General features: G+C 45.2%; 1 protein-coding gene across 8 annotated transcripts in view; it reads left to right on the top strand.

Annotated features, from left to right (window-relative positions):
- FILIP1 (filamin A interacting protein 1) overlaps positions 1-26,338 on the top strand; it is a 209,276-nt gene that overhangs the window by 47,543 nt on the left and 135,395 nt on the right. For 2 of the 8 annotated variants that reach the window (XM_090035063.1, XM_090035053.1), the window contains exons 1-2: positions 20,009-20,068; positions 21,106-21,211. The exons of 2 other annotated variants lie outside the window; for them this stretch is intronic. In XM_090035063.1, coding sequence (XP_089891189.1) covers positions 20,043-20,068; positions 21,106-21,211 — 132 coding nt within the window. In that variant the 5' untranslated portion in view covers positions 20,009-20,042. Of the gene's footprint in view, positions 1-20,008; positions 20,069-20,139; positions 20,230-21,105; positions 21,212-26,338 lie in introns of those variants that run through there. 4 more of the 8 variants (XM_090035071.1, XM_090035101.1, XM_090035109.1 and 1 more) reach the window with 4 other exon arrangements.

Genomic DNA, 26,338 nt, shown 5'->3' with positions numbered 1-26,338 from the left:
TCCCAACCCTGCAGCTGTCCCCCAGCAGCCCCTTCCGTTGCTGAAGGCACAAGTGCCTTTCCCTTGCCCTGCTGCAGCCTTGGTGCCCAGCCACCTTCTCCCAGTGTCAGCAGGCACCTGCCCCCTCCCCCGCCATTCCCATCTCCTCCAAGCACACTCACACACACCACCCCTCCCCTGACAGTCCCCCTTTCTACATACATTTGCCTGCATCTGGCTGCTGAGGCTGCTCCCATGACCCTGTCTGGCTGCGTGCTGGCCATGCCCCAAGCAGCCCGCTGAAGGCTGGAACGCTGTCAGCCTGCAAGGGGAAATGCGCTTCTGCACGTTTTTCTGGCATTTGCTTGTGAACCTTTGAAATATTCTTGTGATCCACTTTTGGGTTGCAACTCACAGGTTGAGAAATGCTGCGCTAAAGCATCTTAGAGACACAGTACTGCAGCAGCTTGACTATTACTTCTGTCTGGTGTAACAAATCCTTTATCCCAGTGGTGTCCAGCTCATCTGGCTTCTCAAGCCAGATAAGTAGCATGGGGCTGGTCCACAGGCTGGATTCAGTGCATGAAGCCATGTCATCTAGTCTGGGGGTGGAAGGGGTGGAATTTGGCAGCAGCATCATTAATAATTGTGGCTTCCAGTGCCATAGCATCCGCTATTTCTCCTGATATCAAATTTCCAGTCCCCTGGGCCAGAAGATACAGCTTTTCACTCCAGCTCCTGCCTGCAGGGCTCCCAAAAAGGTCCTACAATTTGTTCCAGGACCCATGGGCTAGGGTCAGAAGTTACACACAAACCAGTTTAAAAGTGATCAGAAACTGGTTTAAACCTGTAACAGAACATCAGTTCAGTGCACATAAAGCAGTTCCAAAATGACTGAAACCAGTTTAAGATAAACCTGGTTGAACGTAGTAGCAGACTTAACTTATTTGGCTCAAACTGGTTTATGCAACTTCTGTCCCAGATCCCTTCTTGATTTAAATTAAGCCAGAGTCCCCCAGCATCCTGGCATGATCTCTGGGCTGGGTTCTCTACTCCAGCAGAGCAGGGTGGCCCCTGCCCCTGCCCCTCTGCTCCCCAGCCAGAAGGAGGCAGGAAGAGGTTTATTTCTTCACCCACAGTCCCACTGGAGTGGACCGGCATGTCTCCACTGGCTGCTCCAGCAGCGGGGATGTGGACAGCCCTGGCAGTAGCCTGGAGTGAACTGGCCAGGGGTTTAATTCCCCCCTCCCTGTCTCACCAGCATGGACCCAAGCTGGGGTCCACCTGACGCTCCCCCCTCACTGCTGCAGCAGCAGGGCAAAGGGCACAGCCAGATGCTGACCAACATAGCTACCTGAGGCAGAGGGGGCAGGGAAGGGTGTTATTCTCCCCTCTACCTCAACCGCCCCTGGGGGATCGCAGCTGGGGTCTGCCTACCCTAACCACTGCCACTGCTCACTCCCTCTGCAGGGCAAGCAGTGGGATAACCCCCTCCCTGCCCCCTCCACCAGATGCCGGAGGGTGGGGAGAAATAATCCCCCTCTCTACCGTCTCATCTAAGAGGTCTTGCCAGCTTACCTGTGGCTGGGTTCCTGACCGTGCTGCTGGAGCAACCAAGGGACAGGGCCCTGATGGGGCAGCACCCCCTGTCCTGCTGTTCAGGGAATGCAAGCTTCTTTCTGGCAGGAGGGCCACAAGTGGGGGTCAGAGCTGCTGTGGACTGTGCAGGGCAGGTGGTAGTACTGGGGCTCAGAGGGGGCCATAGCCCCCCAGACACCCCTAGTGATGCCACTGCTGCTTGTGCATAGCAGCTTTCCTTGCCCTGCCGCCCCCAGTACGGCCTCCCACCAGGAAGAGGCTCGTACTCTGGGACACCGTGACAGGGGGTGCAGCCCGCATCAGGGTCACTCCCCCCTCACTGTTCCAAGGTGGAAGCAGAGCCAGAGGCCAGCCAGCAGGGCTCCTTGGGTGGGGGGCAGGGAGGGGGTGTTATTCCCCTCTCTGCCCCTGGGGACCACAGCAGGTTCTGCCTGCCATGACTGCTGCCACCACTGCCTGCTCCCTGCAGGTGAGTGGCAAGATAAGTTCCCTCCTGCCCCCTCTGCCAGATGCTGGAGGGAAGAGGGAAATAACCCCCATCTCTGCACCCTCACCTAAGGGGACTATGCCAACGGGTCTGACCATGATGGGTTCTGCAGCCCTTGTCATGGTGTCCCTGAGTGTGAGCACCTTCTCAGCAGGCAGGCGGGCGCTGCACAGCAGGCAGGCTACACTGTGGGGTGGTCAGAACTTCTACAGACTGCACAAGGGGAGCAGCAGCAGCGCTAGGAGGATTTGGAAGGGTATGGCCCCCTTTGCGCCCCAGAGCCATGGCTCACCACAGTCCATTATAGTTCTGTCTCTGTCCCCCGCTCACAGCCTGCCCCCCTGGAAGAGGTTGCACTTCCCAGAAGCCAGGACGGGGTGCTGCCCCGTCAAGGCCCTTCTCCCTTACTGCTCCAACAGCCAGGTTAGGGGCTGGCCAGATGCCAGCTGGCAGGGCCCTTTAGATGAGCGAGCAGGGAGGTGGGGTGTTATTCAGCCCTCCTAGTGTCTGGCAGAGGGGGCAGGAGGGAACTTATCCTGCCAATTCGCTCCCTGCAGGAAGCAGTCAGCGACAATGGTCAGTGTGGGTAAATCCTGCTGGGGTGTCCTGGGGGCAGCAGGGGTAGAAGGGTGAATACTGCCTCTCCCTGCCTCCTCTGCTCCTCCCCAAATATTCCTTTAGTAAACTGTTAATATGCTCATGCATTTGATTTATAGTACTTTACTCCAATCAAGGTACTGAAATATACAGAGGAAGCCTATGAAATTCAAGGGTTTTTTGTGGTATCTTTCATTGTTGGGAAAGATCTTGGACAAGCTTTTGGGTACAGAGTGCCCTTCTTTAGGTCTCTCAAGTTTGTCCAAGATCTCTTCCAACTCTATAGTTAGTCCAATAAAAGATATCACAAGAAAATCCTTGCCCCTTCTACATTTCCTGGACCATCACAGCTACAATAGTACTCCAACCCTGCTACAAGAGAAACTTGAAATATTTCTTCTCTCCTGGAACAAGACATTTGAATATGAGTACTGCTATATTAGTTCTGCCAAAGAAAAATTAATCAATAATATGTTTGCTCTTTCGAAGAAGATAATATGAAGCTATTTTCCCTTTAAATATTTAGTTACCATGATGGTTATCTGTGGTTATAATTCATTAAAGATGGATGGTTTTTAAGCCACAAATGTATGGAATTTGGACTGCTGCCTCTTCATTTTGATACCTTGGTCAACCCCCACTGAAAATGCATCTGAAACTGAATAACTTTATTAACAGTTTCTATTCAAAACTAATGCAAGCATTTAAATTTCACTGGCCAAGGAACTTAAGTAATAATAATAAAATGGACCACCAGCCATTTTATATTCAGACCAAACATGAACATGATTAAGATATATTAGGAAATTATTTTAGTAATTTTTTGTTATGAGATAATTCACCATCAGTATGTCAATGCTCTTGTTGTAATATAAAATTAACAGGAACTCTCACCCTGTTCTTTTGGATCATACTGGCATGTTGGTAGCCCTTGTCAAAATTCCAGTTATTTTTTTCAGGCTATTAAATATTTTTTATGTTGTCTTTAATCTTTTGTTTTTTCCAAATAAAAAACTGTAAACAAAGACTTTCCATTGTATTGGTTGTAAAAAAAACCAAAACATTTTTTAAATTTAATTTTCTATAAAAAGATTTTAAAAACCAATAACTGACTATTTTACCAGAAATACCAGATATATTTTTATCTGAACCAGAACCAAACTATTTTAACTAAAGAAATTTACTGGGAGGTGACTTAAACCAAAGATATTTTTTACCAACATTCTCTTGGTTTTTGATAAATGTATAGGTTTTTGTTGTTGTTGTTGCTGTGAATCGCAATGAAAGGAATCTCTGAAGACAGAAAATCTGAAGCTCGAAAATTTTCCTTCAGCATCAGTTTTTTCAGGCCAGCTTTGTTTCTAACAAAAAGCCTAACCTTGCACATACAACAGTTATGTTATAACCAAAATAAACTAGCAGCAAGCATTTTGTTCAGCTCCTTTGGCTATAATCTTTTGGATACCCTCCAAGATGAAATGCATAAATACACAAATGTATTTGTCCTTAATTACTTTATAGCTCAGAGCAGAATACCAGAAAAAAATAGTTGAACTTCTGCTATAAAGGTTTTAAAATGATGGCCAAAGTAGCCCTTGATATATATATATATCACAACCCTCAAATCAATGCTAGAGAACAAATGGAAATAATTGTCAATAATGTTAGGAATGTCATTCCAGGATAGCTACACAGAAGACATTTTTACTTTGCACAATGTTAGAGTAGAATTGATTTTTTTTGAGTGTGTGGGAAATGAAATGATTTAAACTACCAGTGTACCACACATGTGCCTATGCTAAACTGAACTGTTTTTTAAGGTAACAGATTTAAACAAAGCAAGTTGGTAAAGCTTGCATTGACATTTGCATAGGTGAAATTTACAGAATCCACATTTCTACACAATTGCTGTAGCTCTGGGAAGCCATGGCAATTGAGTCTAGTCCCCTACTATCATAGGCACCATCGCTTTCATAAACTTATAGTACCGTATCTTAAAATTAGTAGTTACTCTTGTAGAAGGAACCTCTTTTCTTCAAAGGTTGTGAATCTTCTAATTTCCAACCTAACTTTATTCTTGACAGATCTATGCCCTTTAATTTTGTGCCAACAGTGCCTGTTACCTTAAATAACTCTTCTTTCTCTCCTTACCCCATGTTTACTTTATAGACACCAATCACATTCTCTTTCACCCCTCATCTTGTTACACTATACAAACCAATCTGTCTTCAAGCCATGTCTATTCTGCTTCCCTGCTGAACCTTGGACTGCCACTGAGAAATGCACCCTGCTCTCTTACTTGTTCTGCATATGCTCAGGACCCTAGTAAGCCTTCTACACTGCCAGACTGGGTGTGTACGAAGGGGTAATTAATTGGTGCTTGTTTCTTCACATCAGTTCCAAACTTGGCAGGGAGGCAGTAAAAACATTGCCTCAGTCTCCTCCCATATAGACATTAGGGCTGGAAGGGACCTTGGAAGATGGAGTCCAGCCCCCTGCCCCGGGGGCAGGAAGTCAGCTGAGGTCACAGGATCCCAGCAAGATAACCATCCAATTGACTCTTAAAGGAGTCAACAGACTCTGGCAGCAGTCTGTTCCAGGTCTTGGGGGCTTGGACTGTAAAGAAGTTCTTCCTTATGTCCAGCCGGAAACGGTTTTGGAGAAGTTTATGACCATTTGACCTTGTCATCCCATGGGTGCTATGGTGAACAAGTGTTCTCTCAGATCCTGATATACACCCCTTATATAATTATAGGCAGCCACCAGGTCCCCCCTGAGCCTGTGCTTTTCCAGGCTGAAGAGTCCCGGAGTTCTCAGCCTCTCATCATAAGGCCTGTTTTCCTGCCCTGTTATCATGTGCATGGCTCTCCTCTGGACTCTCTCAAGTTTCTCCACATCCTTTTTAAATTGTGGAGCCCAGAACTGGATACAGTACTCCAGCTGCAGCCTCACCAAGGCTGACAGCAGGAGATGACATCCTGGGATTTGCTAGAGAAGCATCTATGGATGCAAGCCAGAGTTTTGCTCACTTTGCCAGCTATGATTTTTCCTTGAGGAGATCGTGGGATACCATATCGAAAGTTTTTTTAAAGTCAAGATATATGACATCAATCTCTTCTCCCTTGTCTGGGTGATATGTCACCTGGTCATAGAAGGAGATGTGTTTGGTTAGGCAAGACCTACCTGCAACAAACCCATGCTGACTATCCCTCAAGAAGTTGCCTCCAGCCAGTTTGTCAAGAACGGTTTCACTGATGATTTTCTCCAAGATCTTCCCAGGTATGGAGGTCAGGCTTATGGGCCTTTTAGTTCCCCAGATCTTTCCTCCCTTTTTTGAAGATAGGCACCATATTGGCCTTCTTTCAATGCTTGGGCACTTCGCCTGAGCACTACAAGTTCTTGAAGATCCGTGCCAGTGGCCAAGCTATGATGCTTTTCAGATCCTTAAGTACCCTGGGGGGTAAGCTGTCTGGGCCAGCTGACTTGAAGGTGTCCAGCCTCTCAAGGTGTTCCTTCATATGGTCAACATTGATGAAGGGTAACAGCTCTCCCTCGCCCTGGCCATCCCATACCATATTGAGCAGGGCATCCCTTGGGGTTGGTGAAAAACCAATGCAAAATGCAGGTTCACTTTTTCCTGGGCATCGGTTGTCAGTTGACCCATATGGTTTAGCAGGGGTCCATTGTTACCCTTGCTTTTCCTCCAGCTCGCCACATATCTAAAAAAGGACTTTTATCGTGCTTGATAGGTGTAGCCAGTTGGAGTTCAGTTGCAGCCTTGATTTTCCTGGTTCATTCCCTACAGGTCTGGACCAGTGCAGAGTACTCCTCCTTTGGAGTGGATCCAGCCTTCCATCCTTTATAGGCCTAACTTTTTAGTTGCAGGTGGTCTGTTAGTTCCCTGTAGAGCCATGGGGGCTGCTGTGCCCTTTTGCTACTTTTCCTCCAAGATGGGATCGACATGGCTTTCAGGATCGCTCCCTTGAGGAGAAACCACTCTTCCTGAACTCCCCTCCCCTTTGGGTCATGGTCGCTTAGGGCCTCGCCAACAAGTCTCCTGAGCTTGTCAAAGTCAGCTTTCCTGAAGTCAAGGACTTCAGCTTTGCTGACTGACTTGCCAGCTTTACGGTGGATGGTGAAGGTGATCAGCTCATGGTTGCTGTGTCCCAGCTTCTCTTTGATCATTAGGTTGCTGATTAAGCCATCCCCCACTGCCAGTACCAGGTCGAGCGGTGCTTTGTCTCTCGTCAGTCCATAGGCTTCTTGAGTCAGACAGAGCTCATCCACACACGAGGAAGCTTTGCGACCATTCGGATGTAGTCAAGTGCTCTTCCCACGAGATGTCAGGGTAGTTGAAATCTCCCATGACAACCATGCACCAGGATCATGTAGCCTCAGCTAGTTTCCTGGTGAATTCCTGATCAAGCTCTTGAGCCTGGGTAGGGGATCTGTAGTAGACCCCCACCATAGTGTCCCCTATGCCTTGTTTGCCATGGATTTTGACCCAGAGAGTCTCCAATCATTCCCCCTGGGTGCCAATGTCAGCTTGAAGGGATGTATAGCTTTCCTTGACATAGAGCTAATTGCCCCCTGCCCCTTTTGTCCACACGATCTCTCCTGTACAAGGTATAGCCATCTATACCTGTGGCCCAGTCGTAGGTGGAATCCCACCATGTCTCCGTTATCCCTAACAGTTCATAATCCTTTTGGTTTAGCAGGAGGACCAGTTCCTCCTGTTTGTTCCCCAGGCTCCTGGCATTGGTGTACAGGCACATAATTGTCCCATTGGGGGCCCTTGCCTTCCCTACAAATCACTCTGGGGCTGGGGTAGGGGTGGGTTCCCTTGAGTGGCTTAGCATGCTGGGTTTACAAACACTGCCTAGTGGGCTTGCAGTGGTGGTACTCCCCGCATCCCCTGGTGGGCTCAGTTTAAAGTCTGGTTGAGCAGGTCAGCAAGTCTGGCTGAGAAAAGCCTCCTCCCCAGTGGAGTGAGGTGAAGGCCATCTCTTCCCAGCAGCATACTGTCTCCCTCATCTCTGGGGGAGATGCCCTCACAGATCTTCCTGCAGCCCCCACTATGGGGGCAGACCCCAGCCAAGCCCCCAAGTAGATACATGTCCCTGCAGCCCCCACCCCAGAGGCAGAGTTTAACTAACCTCCGCTGGGGGTAGAGAAGCCTGCAACCTCCACTGCAGGGACTCTGGCAGGCAGCCAACAGGGCCAGAGGGTCTCCCCTGGCCATCCCCTCCCACCCCAGAGAGGTTCCCAAGCCCCCTCCCCCACAATAGGCTCTGTTTCCCTTATCATTTCAGTAGCTCTTCACTATACCTCTTCCAGCTTGAATTAATTTTTCTTGAGAATGGTGACTAGAATTTACACAGTATCCTAGAAGTGGAACACTAGTGCCTTACAAAATGGCATAATAAAAGAGATGTAGAAGGTAGAATCTCAAAAATTGTATATTATATGTTTCAAGTTAGAATTTTCAGTTAAGAACGAAGCAGCCATTGAGATACAGTGTTGATTTTTTTCTCTCCTTCCACTTGTTTTAAGGTTATTCATCCTAACTTTATCTTTCTTTAGTCTCAGTGGGCATGTCTACAAGTGCAGGTAATGAGAAACTAAACTCCAGAGTGTCTTGTTCCTGTCTAACTCAGTGTCCTGTGGAGGGTCTGGTTGGGGCATGAGAGTACTTCAGTGCATGGCTACGTGGCACGGAAGCCCCCACACTGAAGCATCCTCCTGCCCCAGCCTTCCCCTCCAGGATATACAGATGCAGTGCTGCAGAATAAAAAGCTCTGCAGAATAAAAAGTACAAGCAGTACTTGTATTTACAACTACTATCCTACTGCAGAGTTTATTAGTTTACTGCAGCCTAATTACCCGGCATGTGTAGACACTGAGATGTTTAATTCAGAGCTCATTAATTTAATTAGTCTGCCTCTCAGATGGGGCAGCACCCAGTCCACAAGCAGCCTGCCCAGGCAGCCTGGTGGATGCCACTGCCGTGGAGAGAAGAACATGGGCCACACACAGCTCAGGGGCCACTCAGCCCACTGGCAGCTTATTCCCTGACCATGGACAGGCTCTGTCCAGCTCCAAGAAAGAAAGAAAAAAAGGATCAAGCCTCTCGCCGGGGGGCAGAAAATTTGAAATGGTACAAGCACCCAAGATGTGACAGATGAGATAAGCATGGATAACTGGGGAGAAGGGCCAGCTAGGGTAGAGCAGGGAATGAGGCACATTCACACCTGTAACAAAGGGAAGATCTGAAGATTATAGCATAGAGCAGCATTTCTCAACCCATGGGTCACAAGAATATATGAAAGGGTCTCAAACAAACTTTAAAAGGATCAACAAACTTTAAAAGGATTCTCCTTCTAAGGAGAAAAATGTGGGAAACCATGGCTTTTCCCTTGCAGGCTATTAGCGTTCCAGCCTGTAGGGGACTGCTTGGCAGCCCCCATGCCCCACACACCCTATCCTGCCTCACATACCCACCTCTTTCCCCACACACTGGGGGGCTGGGGGCAGTGGACTGGAAGTAAGGGGCACTGGGTCAGGACTGACCATCAATGTTTACAAATGGGTCCTGGTACAAAAATGGTTGAGACCTACTGCCATAGAGTACAGCACTGGTTTTGACCTTATTTGAGCAAGGTTTTAGAAAATTGTGGACAATGTTGCTTTTCAATGTAGCAGGCCAAATCTTGATCTCATTTATGCTGGTGAGAAGCATGTTTAAACTCAGTGGAGTTACTCTGAATATGTGTCAGCATAAATGAGATCATAATTTGGCCCATTATGTCCTGATACACCCTTTGGGTAAGTTTAGTATTAATATGTCCTAAATAAAAAAAAAAAGTGTTCTCCTTTGTTTCCTAGCGTTCATTACCTGCATTGAACATTAAACTGTTCATTATCAGAATGAATGCTCGCCATCTTTTATCAGCTCTGGCTGCATATTTAAATTAATTTAAGATAATAAGCTTGATCCATTGGAATTAATTAAAAGAAATCCACTGACTGATGGCTGCAGGAGCTATCTCCACATGTATCCTCAAAAGGACAAACTTTTTATCAAGCTAAGCAATGATTTCCCTACATAAATCTTGTACAAATTAACATGAAGCTCTGTAAAGTTGTAATGTCTGATTGAAAACTCTTGGGTATGATACCCTGAAATACAGTGCTGGTGGGAAACACTTTCTACTAAAAAAAAAAAGCCAAACAAACAAGGGAGATTGCACAATGGCACTATGGAACTAGTTGTTCAGAATTTAAGTTTCCTGTAGAGATGTTCCAGCAAGATCATTTGTTTCTTTTTTTGATCAATAAAATGTTCTGGGCTCTTAAAGCCACATTTTTGCTTTCAGCTATAAAGGAGGAAAGCCACTAACTCAGTGGAATTAAACTAGTATGAGTAGAGATTGAATCAGAATCCTTACTATTTCTTTAATCCTTTTCCTCTTGGAATGTAGTTAATTCTGCACTTTCAATTCAGAGTGGTGACAGAATATATCTTCCTCAAATGTTAGGCTGGTTTTCTACTGTTTTCTTGTGCATGTGCTGTATTACAAAGAATCATGAACAATTCAGTTAGAAATAACACGAAAATGTTATATATTGTCATGATTGCTACAAGTAGTTGCTTATAGCTGTTTTTCCTGTAGCTGCGTAGGGTTATTCCTTAAATGGTGACTTAATCTGATGTGACTACAAGGGTTCCAGTCAAGGTTCTAATGGATATTAGGGTTATGGTCTTTGATCCCAGGACCACTTTATGCATTTTTATCTACTCACTCCTTAATGTAAGATGCCTAAACAATCTGGGGAAACTAGAACTGTAAGTCTATCTCTTCTAAATTATATGGATCCCAACAAAATATGTAAGGCCTTCATTTCACCTCTCTAATATTTGAGTTTGTGAGGTGGTCAAAGGGAAGATACTGCATCATCAACAGGTTCAGAGGGAACTGAATACTGTAGATAATTACAACACAGCAGAAAGCTCTGTATAGTTATTCATGCACAGGAGGCTAAAGAAATACTAGATTTTGCCATTCAGCTTTTTATGCAGTACTGTAACTTTAATAGTGTCATGAGAGTTTTTTTCCAGATCTCAAACATCCCAACCTCTTCTGTAGCTGAGAAGGCATGCTAATACAGTTTGATATTATTGAATCACTTTTATTAATTTTCATAAATTACCGTTAAAAAAATTCGTGTTAAAAAATTAGGAGATTGTGGTGTCAGTGCCTACACAGTCAGATGGGTCACTAACTGGCTGGAGGGCTGCACCCAGAGAGTGGTGGTGGATGGGTCATTTTCGATCTGGAGGGAAGTGGGCAGTGGAGTTCCGCAGGGCTCAGTCCTCGGGCCCACTTTGTTCAACATCTTCATCAGCGACTTGGACGAGGGGGTGAAAAGCACCTTGTTCAAATTCACAGATGACACTAAGATGTGGGGAGAAGTGGGCAGACTAGAAGGGAGGAACAGGCTGCAATCGGATCTGGACAGGTTACAGGGGTGGGTGGATGAGAATAAGATGGGATTCAATACTGACAAGTGCAGGGTATTGCACCTAGGGAGGAAGAACCAGCAGTATACTTAAAGGTTGGGGAACTCCCTTCTCATCTGCACAGAGGCAGAAAAGATGAACATGGGCCACCAATGTAGGGATGCAGTCAGGAAGGCTAATTGCACCATGTCATGCTTCCACAGATGCATCACGAGCAGGTCCAAGGAGGTGATCCTCCTCCTCTATGCAACACTGGACAGACCGCAGTTGGAGTACTGTGTCCAGTTCTGGCCGCCACACTTCAGGAGGGATGTGGACCACATGGAGAGGGTCCAGAGAAAGGCCACTCACATGATCAGGGGTCAGCAGGGCAGGCCCTACAAGGACAGGCTACGAGACCTGAACCTGTTCAGCCTCCACAAGAGAAGGCTGAGAGGGGATCTGGTGGCCATCTATAAACTGGCCAAGGGAGATCAGGAGGCAATGGGAGAGTCCCTGTTCTCCTGAGCACTACTGAGAGTAACAAGGCATAATGGCCATAAGTTGACGAAGACTAGATTCAGGCTAGACATCAGGAGGTGCTACTTCACAGTCAGGGTGGCTAGGATCTGGAACCAACTTCCAAGGGAAGTGGTGCTCGCTCCTACCCTGGGGGGTCTTCAAAAGGAGGCTAGATAATCACTTAGCACTAGATAATCGTTTGACCCCAGCATTCTTCCCTGCACATGGCAGGGGTCAGACCTGATGATCTGCTCAGGTCCCTTCCAACCCTACCAACTATGAAACGATGAATTTAATTTTTTTTTTTTTAGGAAGTAAGAATTTTCCCAGCAACTTCTCAGAGTAGTAGAGCAAAGGTACAAAGGAAGGGCTTACCTACCCTGTGCTTTCTACCCCCTCATGCAGGACCTAGATCAGTGATTCTCAACCAGGGTCCCAAGGTATGATTGTAGAGAACACATTGAAAATGTGCACTCTAAAAGCTCAGAAACCGAAGACAGATAAAAAGAGCCCTTATCTTATTTTGTAAAATCTCATGAGGTTAAAGTCAATCTCATGGACATGGATGGGGTTTTGGTGCCTGACACATTTTTGAAAGCTTGGGGTTGGCAACATTAATTATGGCAGCAGAAGAGCTGTGTAAATGGGGAGAAAGTAGTTGCAGTACAGCTGAGAACTACAAGCATAATCTTCCTGGAACTGAAAATTGTACTCTCTGCAATTTTTAATGGCTTCTCTATTTTTATCCAGTAGAAACCTACAATACATCATATAATCCTCTTTAAATTGTCACTTATAATGCTAATTTCCATTAACTTGGCTTTGGTAAAATAATTGTTTTTCTTTTCTGTTTAAATTGGATACAGTAACTAGTTTGCTAAACATTATAACACAAAGCTTTATTTTTCTCTAACGTAGACTTCAATACAAATTGCTAATGTGTTGTTTCTAGTTAACAGAGTTCTTCAACCAAATTAAAAAACCACAGACTCTTTGTTCTGTCATGTGTTATAAATCCCCCAAATTATCACATTATTTGAACAAATGTGTTATTTAGATCTTCACCTTTTTCCTTTTAGAAATTTTTCTTCAGGGCTTGGAAATACTTCAGAATTGTATGTCACAGCATGTTCCAGTTTGTCTTGTTTATTAGAGACTAGTGTCATATCAATAAAACTCAGGGGAAGATAGAGGTCAATGAGTACAGTAAAGGTTATATTTATTCTGTTGATCAACAGATGTGGGGAAAGAAGAGGCTATACATATACCATATTATAATCTCATCGAGTTAGTTGTTAGGGTGCCACCTGCCTTGTCTTCATTTTATTATCTGCTTAGGATGTGAGCAGTTTCTAGTGTTTTTATTCATATTTAGTTTTATGGTTTTTGTTGGCTTAGAAATGGTATTTAAAGGCCTGTTTTTTGGGAATTGGCTTATAGGTATAGATATATGCAATATAAGGGGTTAAGATGGGCAGCAGGGGTTAAATGGTCTTCCGAAGAGCTTGGGAGACACACACACAGCTTCTCATGGCCCTGAAAACAGATGGGCTGTCTAGCACAAGAAGGCCAATGAATGGACACAGCCTGAGAATTGAGGGGGGCACACCATAACACAAGATCCCAGCCTTCAAGGCAGACAGGTTGTCTGACACAACAAGGATACGTAGCCTGGGAACTGAGGAACTATGTACCATAATTTTCCATAACATGGAATAAGTGACACCAGCTACCAGGCCCCAGAGCAGCAGGAGGTGGGGGGGCTGAGTCCTGGTTTTGGGGAATAGAACAAATTAGGAGAAGCCCCAGAAAGCTATGTGGACATGTGACCACAGAGAGACAGCCAACCAGAGATAGCTATGCATGGAAGAGTCATCAGGAGTCATCAAGGGGGAAGGAGAATACAAAAGCAGAGACTTGAGATTAACAAAGGGTCCCACCTGTCCCTCCTTCTCTTCTTCCCTGTTCCTCCCTGTCTTGCTCCCAGACAGGGGCCCCTATCTCCATCCCCACAGTAAGGTCCCTGAAGCCACCATGAACTGAAGGCGTACCAGCAACCCACCTCATGCACCCCACTGGAGCGGGGCTGTGGGCCTTGGCAGCCCACTTCCAGACTGTTGACACCTAAGAAAGAGAGCCTCAGAGTGAAGCCTGCATCCTGGCCAGATAACTTTGATTCTGATGACAACACTAGGATCGGTAGATATAGATTTGTTGCTTTTTTGTTATCATTCTGTAAACTTGCCTATTATCAACTGGCAGGTGTTGTAGTTGGTCTGAGGGTTGTGCTCGCCTGGAACAAAGGTATAGGGTCTGGGTCCAAATACCGTGCCGACAGTTTTCATTTACAAAGACATTAATTATGTATAATGAGGCCTGGGATTTTCATAGTATTTGAATGGCTGTATAGAGAAGGATGATACAAAAAGATCAGACCTCTTGTTATTTCCTCTCCAGAAATGTGTACCTGAACACCTTGAACAATGAATTATCTGGCTTAGTAAGATGAAGTGAGGGAGATAATTGAGACTGCATTACATACTGCATGAATGGCTGGGTTCCTTGATCTTGCAGAGGGGTGTTGGTTGTAGCCACGTTAGTCTATTTACCCCAAGAACCTTGTCTGCCTTGAGCTTGCAGAGACTAAGTTTTTAAAACGTTTTTATGTTCTAGACTCCCATTACCCATTCAGTAATAGTTGTCTTCAAAACTCACAATTGCCCTTATCAATCACAGGTATAAGGATACACAAGCATCTGATACTTCAGTTGTGCTAGGGCTTAATAGTTTCTGTCAGCTGTAAGGCCAATCTGATAATCAGCCCACAGAACCACACCAATTTGTCCTACTGCTTTTTAAATCCATAATTTGAGGAAGTTTTTTCTTGACTCCCCTCTTTCCTCCTGTCTCCTTCCCTACCCCCACAAGAGTAACTATCATTATTATCAATAAGCAGCACAGCTGGGATAGACATATTTTTGCAAATTTGACAGCGGCCCTATGGGTCTGAATATTGTCACTACACTCCAGGTACTGTATGTAAACCTCTCCTCTGATTACAGTGACAAAAACACTAACAGTGTGTCATAATGAAATACAGTTACTCAACACATTACCAGCTGTATAGATACTGCCTAAAAATGCCCATTTAATAACAGGTCATTTTAGCAGTCCTAAAATAGTTGCCAGGTTACTGATTTGTTTACTTAAATTCACTGTTTGTTTCATGCCTAGTGATGTAGTACAGATACATTAAAAAGATATAACTGAATTTTGACTTTTAAAATTAGCTTTGATTTAAACAAGTAACAAAACATTAACTTAAAAAGTATTATTGAGGTTTGGCTGGCTTTAAACACTCATCTATGCTGTTTGTACTGTATAAATGTGTAAAACTGTTCTATAGATGCATGAAAACCAGGAAGTGAAACTGAGTAGAAAGAATAATGCGATTGAGTAGTTTATTTTTCCAGTCATAAAAATGCCTAAAAGTGTATTAGACCCGACACCGTCTTCCAGATTTAATGATATGATGTATTATTAATAAAATTAGGTAAGGAATTATTTCTTAAACACACTTTTTTATCTTGACTTGCCTAAATTTGTGTGGAAGAAGCATTCTTAAATGTGTGTGCACAACAGTTAGGTGGGATGGTTTATCCTGAATTTAATTTTTCTAGAGAATCTTGAAGACCAATTAATTGCCATGTACTATAAAGAACTGTAGTTAAGCTCTCAGCTGAGCAGGTCTGAAAAATCTCTGTTGCTTTTGTGGGAGCAAGCAGAAAGAGAGATAAATAAAAGCTCTGGGGTTAGGAAGAGAACATTATCAGGGAACCTCTTGTTTAAAAGTTTCAGCTAAAGGGAATTACTGTAAAGAATTGTAGTTTTTTGTGAGTAGGAGGGGTGAGCAATAGCAACATACATCTTTTTAAAATTGCTTTCATCATTTCTATTGTTTGCTAGTTCAATTGCCCTTGGATAATAAAGATCAGATCTCCAAAAAGTGCTGTTTAGAGAACTAACCACCTAAGCACTGGACTTTTCAGAACTCCTTTATATGTTGGGGTTTGAGCTCTTTTTGACCATGAACATCAAAAAGGGGGATTCTGGGTACTAATCATGTAGAAATCTGGTCTGTAAAGCACAATGGTCACTTTCACTTGCTGGCTTTCATGAACTAACACAATGCTTATGCATTTGTATTTGCACAGTGCAATGAATTTTTTCTAAAGTGTAATGAAAATATTTCTATTCGTATGTACTTTTTAACAGTTCCTGACCATTTGAAAGGCTTTTAAATATTTTCCACATATTTTGATTTACATTAATTGTGTTAGAACACCTGAGTATTTTTTTACTATGCCATAATGAAAAGAAGAGAATTTGCCTGCCTGTTCCACTAAAAACAAAGTACCAAAAATGAACAATGCCTAGCTGACTGCCCTGAGATGAATTAAGTTCATTCCCTTTATATCCCTGTTGAAACAGGATTTCAAGAGGCTACAGCTATTAAAGGAAGATGATTCAGAAAATGCATGTTTTCAGTTACATTAACATGAGATATTGTGTATGGGATTATTTATTTGAATTTCCTCCACATATACACAACATCCAAGGTAGCTGTGTTATGTTTTCAATTTAGCTTTGTTCCCCCTCTAAGAACTTACAAGACAGAAGAAGCTTTGATTAAATTAGAATGGACGGATATTCAAAAATTGATCAAAACCAGATCAGTTTGCGAATTCATAAATAATTATGTCCTTTTTCAGTGAAGAGATTATTTGGGGATGTTAAAACCAAGGCATTAGAAGTGACAAGTGAATGTGGTTTCTATATCTGAAAGCCATTAAAGACTATGAAGTCATCTCCAGCACTCAGACGGGTTCCCTGTGCACTATTTCGTTTCACCTTGTCGGCATGAAGTAATTTTCTTATTTAAACTAGTGAAAACATAATATATAGTGTAGACTGGCTTATTACTTCTTTAATTTTCCCCCACACCTAGTAAGATTGTGTAGGACAGGTTGTCAGTAGCTCAGTAAGGTGAGACAATGTGATTGAGCAGACATTTCTCCTCTGTTCACATGGTACCAAAACCAACATTTCTCTTCCGAAAAGAAGCAAGGAGATGAAGAACTGCTGTCTCACCACCTACCAATGAGAGGGGGTAGGGGGTGAACTGGCAGGAGAATGTCTAAGGTGTGTTGGTAGCAACATTGTTTACTGAGCATTCATAGAATTGCGTGTGTGTATTTCAGCTTTAGTAATGCTCAGATCTCCTACAGGGTTTCCTCTGAAAGATTTGAAACTTCCTATCCACTTTGGCCAACTGAAAGATTTGAAACTTCCTATCCACTTTGGCCAACTGCTTGCTTGAATTTGACTTGCCAGTCATACTTCAAAGCTGAACTGCTCACATGGATGGTGCTTTTGGGACAATATTTCCATATGATGGGCATCTTTTTGGTAGTTCCCCCTCTGTACAGTAGCTCTAGCTAGTTACTGCTGTATATGGTAGATACTGCTATTATGTTTACCTTGATTTGATTTTATTTGTGAGGGGGTTCTAAAGCCTGTTTCTCTCTCCTTTACTCATAAATTAACTAAAATAACAAATAAAACCAAACAGGACATAGCCATAGTTTCAGTAAAAAGCCCATGTGACTGAAAATACTTTTTAGTAAAATAACCAAAATTTCTGATCCAACCTAAAACTAAATGCTTTGGGTTTTGCACTTTTCAACTAGTTGGAAAATGAAGTTCAATTTCAAAACAAATTTTTTTTTTCAAAATGAAAAACTGAAATGATTAATTTTAAAGTTCTGAAGGGTTCTCCCTTTTATTTTGGTTGAAACTACCTGTAAATTTGAGATGATTCAAATATTTTTAGTTGTACTGAAATTGACTTTTCAGCTGCCCTTTTTTCACATACAAAATTTTGTCAGCTGCAAATGAAAGTATAAAATAACAGCCCCAATAAAGTTTCATTACTTCCTCTGTCTTCTTGTCATTGTTAACATCCATAGCTATTCGTAGGCAAAAAATCTGAATGTTGCTCCTCAAGAGGTGAAGGATTAGCCTTCCATACCATATTGAGGGATATGATATGTCACTTGGATGCTTTAATAAGTACGTATAGGGATGGCAACAAGAATTTAGAAGGGAGAGCCAAGAGCCTTGTGTGTTTACTTCAGGAGCTGCTGATTTCAGCAATTTCCTGACACCTTGGAAAGAGAAAATCTATTGTTGTGGGATTTATAATCTTTGAAAATGCTCAACAGACATATAGTAGTGTTCAGAGGTTCATAGGATGCTTTACCTTCTAGGACACAAAATTTGATTCTATGTTGTCAGCAATACAGAAATGACTAATGCATATCTAATACCAAGGATTATCCATTTCAGGAGTGAAGAAAGTCTTTGGTAGGCTAGCTAGTCTGCAATCCCTGCCTGGTAATTTTCCAAGCATGTTTCCGCTGCCAGATAGTAAAGCAAACATTTAGCAATTTTGGACTAAAATTAATGGGGACATTGCTTGCTCTAAAGTCTGTGGTTAAAGGTCATGATCTGTTCTTCCATGGATTAACATTAAAGAAACATATTCAATGCAAAAAACGGAAAGAAAATTATAGTCGAAGAACCACACTTGGGCAGAATACATGCTCAGTCGTTTTGGGAGCATCATGTCTACAGATGGGGGCTGTATATCCACAATTTCCATGGAAGCTGCCAGCCAAAGATGAATAACACCTGAAGTCCTGGGTGGTCAGTACCTCACAACATAAAGCACTCTAATAGCCTTTACCTCTGAAAAGGGAGAAGCCACAGCTACAGCACGGTTCACCTTCCTGAGAAGAAGGGGTGTGCCGGGTTAGTGTCCACTGTGGCACAGGCTATTTACAAGAGGCAAAAAAGAGACTGGATTATAATTCTGCTATTCTCATGCTCTCCACATGAGCCAGAACACATTACTCCCTGCAAAGGTAGTGCATTTAAGGTCTGTATTATCGCCAGTACAGCCCTGATCCTTAATGGTACAATATAGCGGTATTCAGTCTATAGCACACTTTATAAGTAAAACCCCAAACTCCCTAAAGTCAGTGACAGAATTTCATCAGGAATTCCCAGAATTCCTTGTGGGAAAAGTATTACATTCACAGTAAAAATCTTGGGCATGTGAATATCATCATCAGGGATGAATTTTTCAAGGCAAACTTTGTGGTAGCTTTACATGTACTGTAGTGTTAATGAGCTGCCTCACAGAAGAGTAACTGCATACCAGGTTTTGTAAGCTAGGAAGGCCAACAAATTTAACAAAAGCAGACATAAATTGACTAATACAAGTTTATTTCTTGAGAGGATGATGAACTAATATCCTCTCCTTATTACCCCTCAGCCTCCATGCATTCAAGATAAGATGCCCTGTCAGATGAGGCTGCTAGGTGAAAATCCCTGTGAAAAGAGTCTATACTACTTATCTGGCCAGAGTAGAGTCTTCCAAACAACTTGTGGATCTGAAACCAGTTTTATGTGAAATCAAAGTATTATAAAAGACTGTATGCTATATTCTAATGGTAGACTGTGTAAACTGGATTTGCTCTTCATTTTTGTGAATTTTTCTTTCGATTGAAATGCATTATCCTTGTCATGATTGTATTTGAATATAAAAGTTTCAGAAATTTGTTCTGATCTACTATTTAGGGACTACTTTCTCTTTCTTACATACAGAGCTGAAGTATTTCTCCTAGCATAGAATCTATACTATAGATATAATCTATGTGCTATTATGATATATTACACTAGTGGGAAAACAAATTAAAAGCTATCAGAATAAATCCTTCAATTTAGATGGAAGATATGGAGAAAAGACAATATTAAAGCAATCTGTACTAAGGGAATATCAGGGAGGTTCTTTGTCCTGGGCACAACAGCAGCACACAGGGCAGCTGTAACTCTCAGCTGCTGGTGGTGAAGCTGACTGGCAGTGGCAGGAACTGTTATTTTTGTGTCTGTCACCTAAGTCAGCACCCAGGGCTGCATCCCATTCCTCCCCACCCTTAGCTACAGTACTGATCTATGTTCCACCATAGCAAGTGTCTGCTGCAACATCACTGTTCTTTTAAAATGCTTTCTAATGACCAGAATGAGTTAGGGAATGAGTCACCTATTCAGCTGATGGGAGAAAGTAGTACTCTAAAAATGGATAGATAGCTAATCTGTATAATACACAGCTGTCAGTTACGTTAGACACCAGATAGTACAAATACGGGCAAGTCCTCCTCCAGACTTCTATGTTTGCTGATGGCAATAGGACAAAAGCACAAGGCCAGAGAAATTCTAAGCTGAACTACTTGCATGAGGGCTGGCAGGAAGAGGCAGAGGTAGGGGTGGTTGATTCATTAACTTTTCCTAACCCATGGAGCAAGGGTGTAGGCACTGTTGGAGTTACTATGAACAGAGCAACTACATAGTGGGTACGTACAGACATTCAGGAAAGTTGTGGGGAGGCTAGATTGAGTTAAAAATGACCACCTGATCTAAGGTAAGTCAGGATGGGGTCAGAGGGGACTAGTGGGGTCTGCATGGAGAATTGGGGGGGTAATGGGGTCTGTAGGGGTGTTGGTGGGGGCTGGGAGTGTTTGGCAGGATCAGGGGGGTATTGGAGTATGCAGAGGGGGGTCTTTCTCCCCCCCCAGGTACCAGGGGCTATTTTTAACACCCCCCACGTCCCCATGAACCTCCCCACGCCCCAGCTTACCTTGATTGGCTTCCGGCACTGGGAGCAGCTTGCGGGGGGGAGGAGGGGAAGTGGGGTTGGCAGATTCAGGGCAGGGAGCTAGCTACTTTGTGGAGGGTGTGGATTGCCTGTCTCGGGGACGAGCTGGGGCCAGTGGCTGGGCTTTCGCAGATGTGGGTGCTGTGCTGGGAACTGCACAGAAATTCAGTTAAATCAGTCTTGCTGGATCCAATCTAAGTTAGACTTACCTCAGAAATACAATTAATTTAGATCAGGTCAGTCATTTTTAGACTGATCTAAACTTCCTGAATTTCTGTTCAATTTGTACTTAGATCCCTAGTTAGGTCATTCTTCCTGTAAGGTCTGCACCTTGGTGAAATTAATTAGATTGGTGGCCATTTTTGATACAATCTAACCTACCCCTAATATGGCAGAACCTCTCTACCTAGCCAGTGTCTGGTCTCTAATGAAACTCATGTCATGAGTTCACCCCAAAACAAAGCTGCCTTTGGGTTTCACCATGTGGCATGCATGGATATTCTCCTGAATTATGTTTACTCCTGTGGCGTTTAGTTCCTCTTTGTAGCTAGTGTGAAGCTGGGTTCAGTTTTGTCTTTTTTGTATCTGTATGTATTATCGTGCTTGACATAAGTATAATTTTGATATACATTTATATTATAGCCTAGACAAGGCAGTCTATGAAAGGTGTTTTGTAAATTCACTTTGCGGATTACGACTGAGAGATTGGAGAAAGAGTGGTTATCTTGTGAGAAGTGTGCGCCCACAGGTAATTGGCTGTTTTTTATCTTTGATAGATTTTTAGTGTGTGTTCATTCTAGTACACAAATGTTGTTTGGTTTCTCCTACACATTTTCCATCAGGGCATTTAGTGTACTGGATGAGATGCATAACATTTCTGAAGGTGCTAGTGTAAGGTCCAGGAATGGTGATGGTTCTGTGGTGAGGTGTAACCAGCATAGTATAAGCCCCTTAGAATAGAAGGGGGATTTATGTTAAGGTAGCTGTACCTTCCTTGAGAGCATGGCTTTGTCTTCCCAGGTACAGGGGACTGTGGTACCTCCACCAAGGAAGGCTGAGAAAAGCAAGTGGACCAGAACTTGCAAGAGGCCCTGACAGAAAGGCCAGAGGCAGAGTCTGCTCTTTATTCTGTTGCAGCTGGTTAGGGACTGATCTTGGATTTAAGGTGCAGGGCAAGAATTTGGACTCTGGTGCAACTCAGCTAGTCCTTAGTGGTCAAGTAGCAGACAGCAGAGAGGGGCTTCAAGTAGCAAGGTACCCCAAGTTGTAGACGCACACCAGGAGTGTCAGAGGTATACTCAGGTTGCATTTGGGGCATGACAAATCTTGCAAGTCAGAAGCTAGATACTCAAGCTGTGCAACAGGGGAAGGAATAGTCCTAATACAGCTCTAGCTCTATGCTGCCTCAACCCTGTGTGCTTGATCTAGCGTGCAGCCTGTCAGGCTCTCCAAAGGTCTGGAAGTCTGGCAGTAGGGGAGTGGCAATCAATGCTGCCACTGCTCTTCTGCTGCCAAATTTGGGGACTGGGTTTTGGACTAGGGAAATGGAGAGGGAAAATGGCTCAGATGACACAGCTCCATGGGCCACATCTGGCTCATGTGGTGGGGGTTGAGCACCCTTGTCCTAATATATACTGAGTTACTGCTAAACTCTGTAACCTGGGAGGCAGAGCTACCCACCAGCTGCAGCCAATTATGAATCCTTAAGTTCTGACTTGGAGCCCTCCTTCTTAGTGTGGAGAGTCTCCCTACAGAAGGATCCCTGGAGCCTCGAAACCTTTGATTAGACAGCACTCAGTACTTAACTATATACAATTTATTTACACAGGGAGAAAAGACCATAAAGTAAATATATACCCTAAAAAACAGATACTAATAACTACTGTATACTAATACAAAAGCCCTGCCCCACTTTTTTCCCCCAGGATATTTTTTGATACCCGGATCTCCACGTATTAAATTTTGACCCTATGCTGTGAATATGCAGCACAGGGAACCTTTTTTGTTCCTAGTGTGCCTCTTGCAGCATCCTCAAACTGGTTTGGGACATTGCAAGAGGCATGTACACACTTGTCTGGATGCACTCATACAGGGCATCTTGCTTTATATTACTTCAAATGGAGGGAATGAAACTGTTTCATTGTTTGATTTCTCAAATGTGAAGATGATCTGTGGCCCCAACGAAGGAGGAGAAAAGAAAGGGAGCTAGGGAGGTTTTGCCTTTAATGTCTGGAAACTTAGGAAACTCCAGAACTTGAAAGGCTAACCATCAGCTCCATTTTTCATTGTGTTAGTCACTTATGGTTACATTGTCTTCTTGTTATGTGTGTAGCTTAACTCCAAATTAACAACTGAGTGTTTATGAAACAAAAACCAAGGATGATTGAGATTTGTGTTCTGTAGCAGCCCAATGTGTTGTTCAGCAGTCACCCTGAGCCAAGAAGGCTGACAGAAGTCTGTTTCAGCTCGTGTCTGAGTTCTCAGCTAATCACCATTGTTTAAAATGTATCTCTGCACAGCACAGCAACCAGTTCCCCCTAGAGTTGCCTGTACTGCATCCGTAGCCAGTCCTGGGGAGGCACACCTACATGAGTTGGCTGATGAGCTCTAGACCCAAGAATTCACCAGTGAAGGTGCTTTGGGCTTGTCCCCAGTGACCACTATCAGGTTCAGCAAAGACCAAGGGCTTGAGAGCAGACACTTGGGACAAACCTGGAGCATTCCAACAGATGACATTCTAAACCAGGGGTAGGTTTTTGGCTGGAGTGCCAAACCCCCCCACAATGCCTACCTTGGAAGGTGCCAGGAAAACAAAATGAGAGCAGGGGGGTACATGGCAGGATACCCTGCTTGTGCCCCCTGCCCCCCAGTCCTGCTGCCACTTGCACCCCACCCAAAGCCCCTGTCCCTAAGCCCAGGCTCTGTGGCTGTCAGCAGCTACCCAGAATCTGGGCCAGCAGCAAACATCTGCTGCCTCTCTACCCCAGCCCCGGCCCCAGCTGCCTCCCAGCCCCAGACCTGGCCCGGGGCTCTGGGGAGGCAGCACTTTGCAGCAGTGCTGCCCCACAAAGCAGCATTGGAACCTGGCACAACAGGGCACAACAGGGGGCACATAAAGCTGCCTGCTCCGAGCTCCCTGCTGCCCTGTAGGTGGGGTCAGCAGCGAGGGCACAACCCTGTGCTGCTACCCACGCTGCTCCCATGCACACTGAGGAAATGTGGCAGGACAGCAGGGAGCTCAGAGGACAGGCAGCTTTCTGTGCCCCATGCAGTGACCTGCCACACCGAGTTCCAACGCTGCTTTGCAGAAGTGGCAAGGGCAGCACAGCGGGGAGCACTGCTGGTATGTGCTGCCTCCCCGGAGCCCGGGGCCGGGTGTGGGAGGCAGCTGGGGCCAGGGTGGAGAGGCAGCAGATGTTTGCAGCTGGCCCAGGTTCTAGGTAGCTGCTGATAGCCATGGAGCCCAGGCCACTTGCAGCAGGGCCTCCCTGGGAGCAGCCTGGGCACTGTGGCTATCAGCAGCTACCCAGAGCCAGGGCCAGCTGCAGCCAGGAGGCTACAAACAGCTGCTGCCCTCCCCACCCTGGGCCCAGCTGTCTCCTGGCCCTGGGCTCCGGGAAGGCAGCAGGTGCTGGCACTGAGCCCATTGAGACTGGGACCGGAGCTGGGGAGGCAGCAGCTGCTTGTAGCCTCCTGGCTGCAGCTGGTCCCGGCTCTGGGTAGCTGCTGATATCCAAGGAGCCTGAGCTGCTTGTGGCAGGGCTTACACCATCCCAGCTTCCTGCTGGGAGTAGCCCAGGCTTTCGGCTGGCAGCAGCTACCCAGAGTTGGGGCCGGCTTCAGCCAGGAGGCTGCAAACAGCTGCTCCAGGCTCCGGAGCCCAGGCGTCAGCTCTGTACCGGTGCGTGCATGCGTGCCTCAGGAGATGGCCGTGGCAGGGGAGGGGCTTGAGGCAGCACAGCCCCACGTCTCTCCTCCCACTTCTGGCACAGAGCTGGTGACTGGGCTCTGGAGCCTGGCGCAGCTGTTTGTAGCCATCCTGCTCTCTGGGAAGCTGCAATGAGCAGCGGGTAGGCTGCAAACAGCTGCGCCAGGCTCCACAACTCCAGTGTCAGCTCCATGCTGGTGGTGACTGCACGCGCATCTCAGGGCAGACAGCAGAGCAGTGCAGCCTGCCCTGAGATGTGCATGCACAGTTGCTACCAGCATGGAGCCTGATGCCGGAGCTGTTGCAGCAGCCCAGAGCCCAGGCTGGCTACGAACAGCTGTGCCGGGCTCCAGAGCCCAGTCACCAGCTCTGTGCTGGGAGCGGGGGGAGAGACTGGGGTTGCACTGCCTCATGCCCTTCCCCCACTGCCCGTTCTGAGGTGCGTGTGCATGCGCTGGTATAGAGCTGATGCCTGGGCTCCAGAGCCTGAAGCAACTGTTTGCAGCCTTCCGGCTGCGGCCAGTCCCAGCTCTCTGTAGCTGCTGCCAATCCTGGAGCCCAGGCTGCTTGCAGCAGGGCTTGCAGCCTCCCAGCTGCCTGCTGGGAGCAGCCTGGTCTCTGTCACTGGCAGCAGCTACCCAGAGCTGTGGCTGGCTGCGGCATGCCAAACAAAATGGCCTTGCATGCCATGCTCGGCACGTGTGCCGGTGGTTGCCGACCCCTGTTCTAAACAGACAAATTTCTGGTGTGGTAACAGATTCTGGTGGGTGGCACATTCTCAGTCTGCCATGGTACAGACAAGCCTACTGGCTCTTCTGAGAGCTTCTTAAAGACAAAGTTCCACACACCAGATGTTAAAATTTAGAGGAAAAAATTTAGAGAAATGTGTCCTGTGTTGGTCTTTTCTAGTAAGCAATTTTAAGTCGTGCATGCAGTGTGCTATCAAGCTTTGTTGGAAACATAACATTTACATATCATGTCTTAATCAGTTAGATCTATAAACTGAACAACAGACTACAAATTTGTAGCCAAAGGCAATGACCGTGTTATGGTTCCAAATCAACAAAATCCTTTTTTGCTCTAACATCATAACTTTTTTATTTTAGAAGAGAAACCACTATGTAGCCTATGTCAGCATGCCTACTTAGCATGAGGGACTATGTGCTAGTTCAGAGAAATCTTTTGCATTATCCAATTCCAATAATACTGCTAATGTAATAACATATTCCTGGCTGACCTGTTATTCCAGGAACTGCAGTGAGAACAAAGCAGACAGAAGAAAAAGGTTGGAACAGCATGCAGTCTATGCTCTTCTAATATTCTACTCAGCAGATCCCTTAAAGATATTCTACTGATTTCAATTACAGTTGTGAAACCTTCAGGCTAGGGACAGACATTACACGTAAACCAGTATAAGTGATTAGAAACCAGTCTCAACCTGTAATAGACCAGAAGTTCAGTGTGGGTCAATTGGAAACCACATAGACCGGTTTCAAAATGGCCAAAACCAGTTTAAGATAGATCTGGATGGATGTAGTATCAGACTGAACTGATTTAGGTTAAACCGGTTTACTGAACTTCTGTCCCAGATTTCCTCCCTTTGCAAGTTAGGTGTCAGTCCCTCTATACCCCAGGATGCATTGCAGCCCTCCCTTGCAGGCCAGGCAGCTAGGCTCTGCCTCAACTTGTCTGCTCAAGTCAAGCCATACCTGGCCATCACAGAGCTGAAGCAGCAGCCTCAGCTCCGCCGGTGGCAGCATGGGGCTGGGTGAGGAGGGGGATGGATCTACTCCAGCCTCAGCTCCCTCCAGCCCAGTCTGCACAGCAGGTGGGGGGAAGCCCCTGAGGTGGAGATTTTCTCTCCCAAAGCACAGCTCCAAAAGCCCAGCCCTTCCTTCCTTGCCAGCCACCTGCCTGTTAGCCTTGGGGGAGCAGGTGTGAGGGGGA

The sequence above is a fragment of the Crocodylus siamensis genome, chromosome 1, assembly GCF_052110815.1.
Source record: "Crocodylus siamensis isolate JL-2025a chromosome 1, ASM5211081v1, whole genome shotgun sequence".
Taxonomy (NCBI): Eukaryota; Metazoa; Chordata; order Crocodylia; family Crocodylidae; genus Crocodylus; species Crocodylus siamensis.
This window is presented reverse-complemented; position numbering and strand designations above follow the sequence as displayed.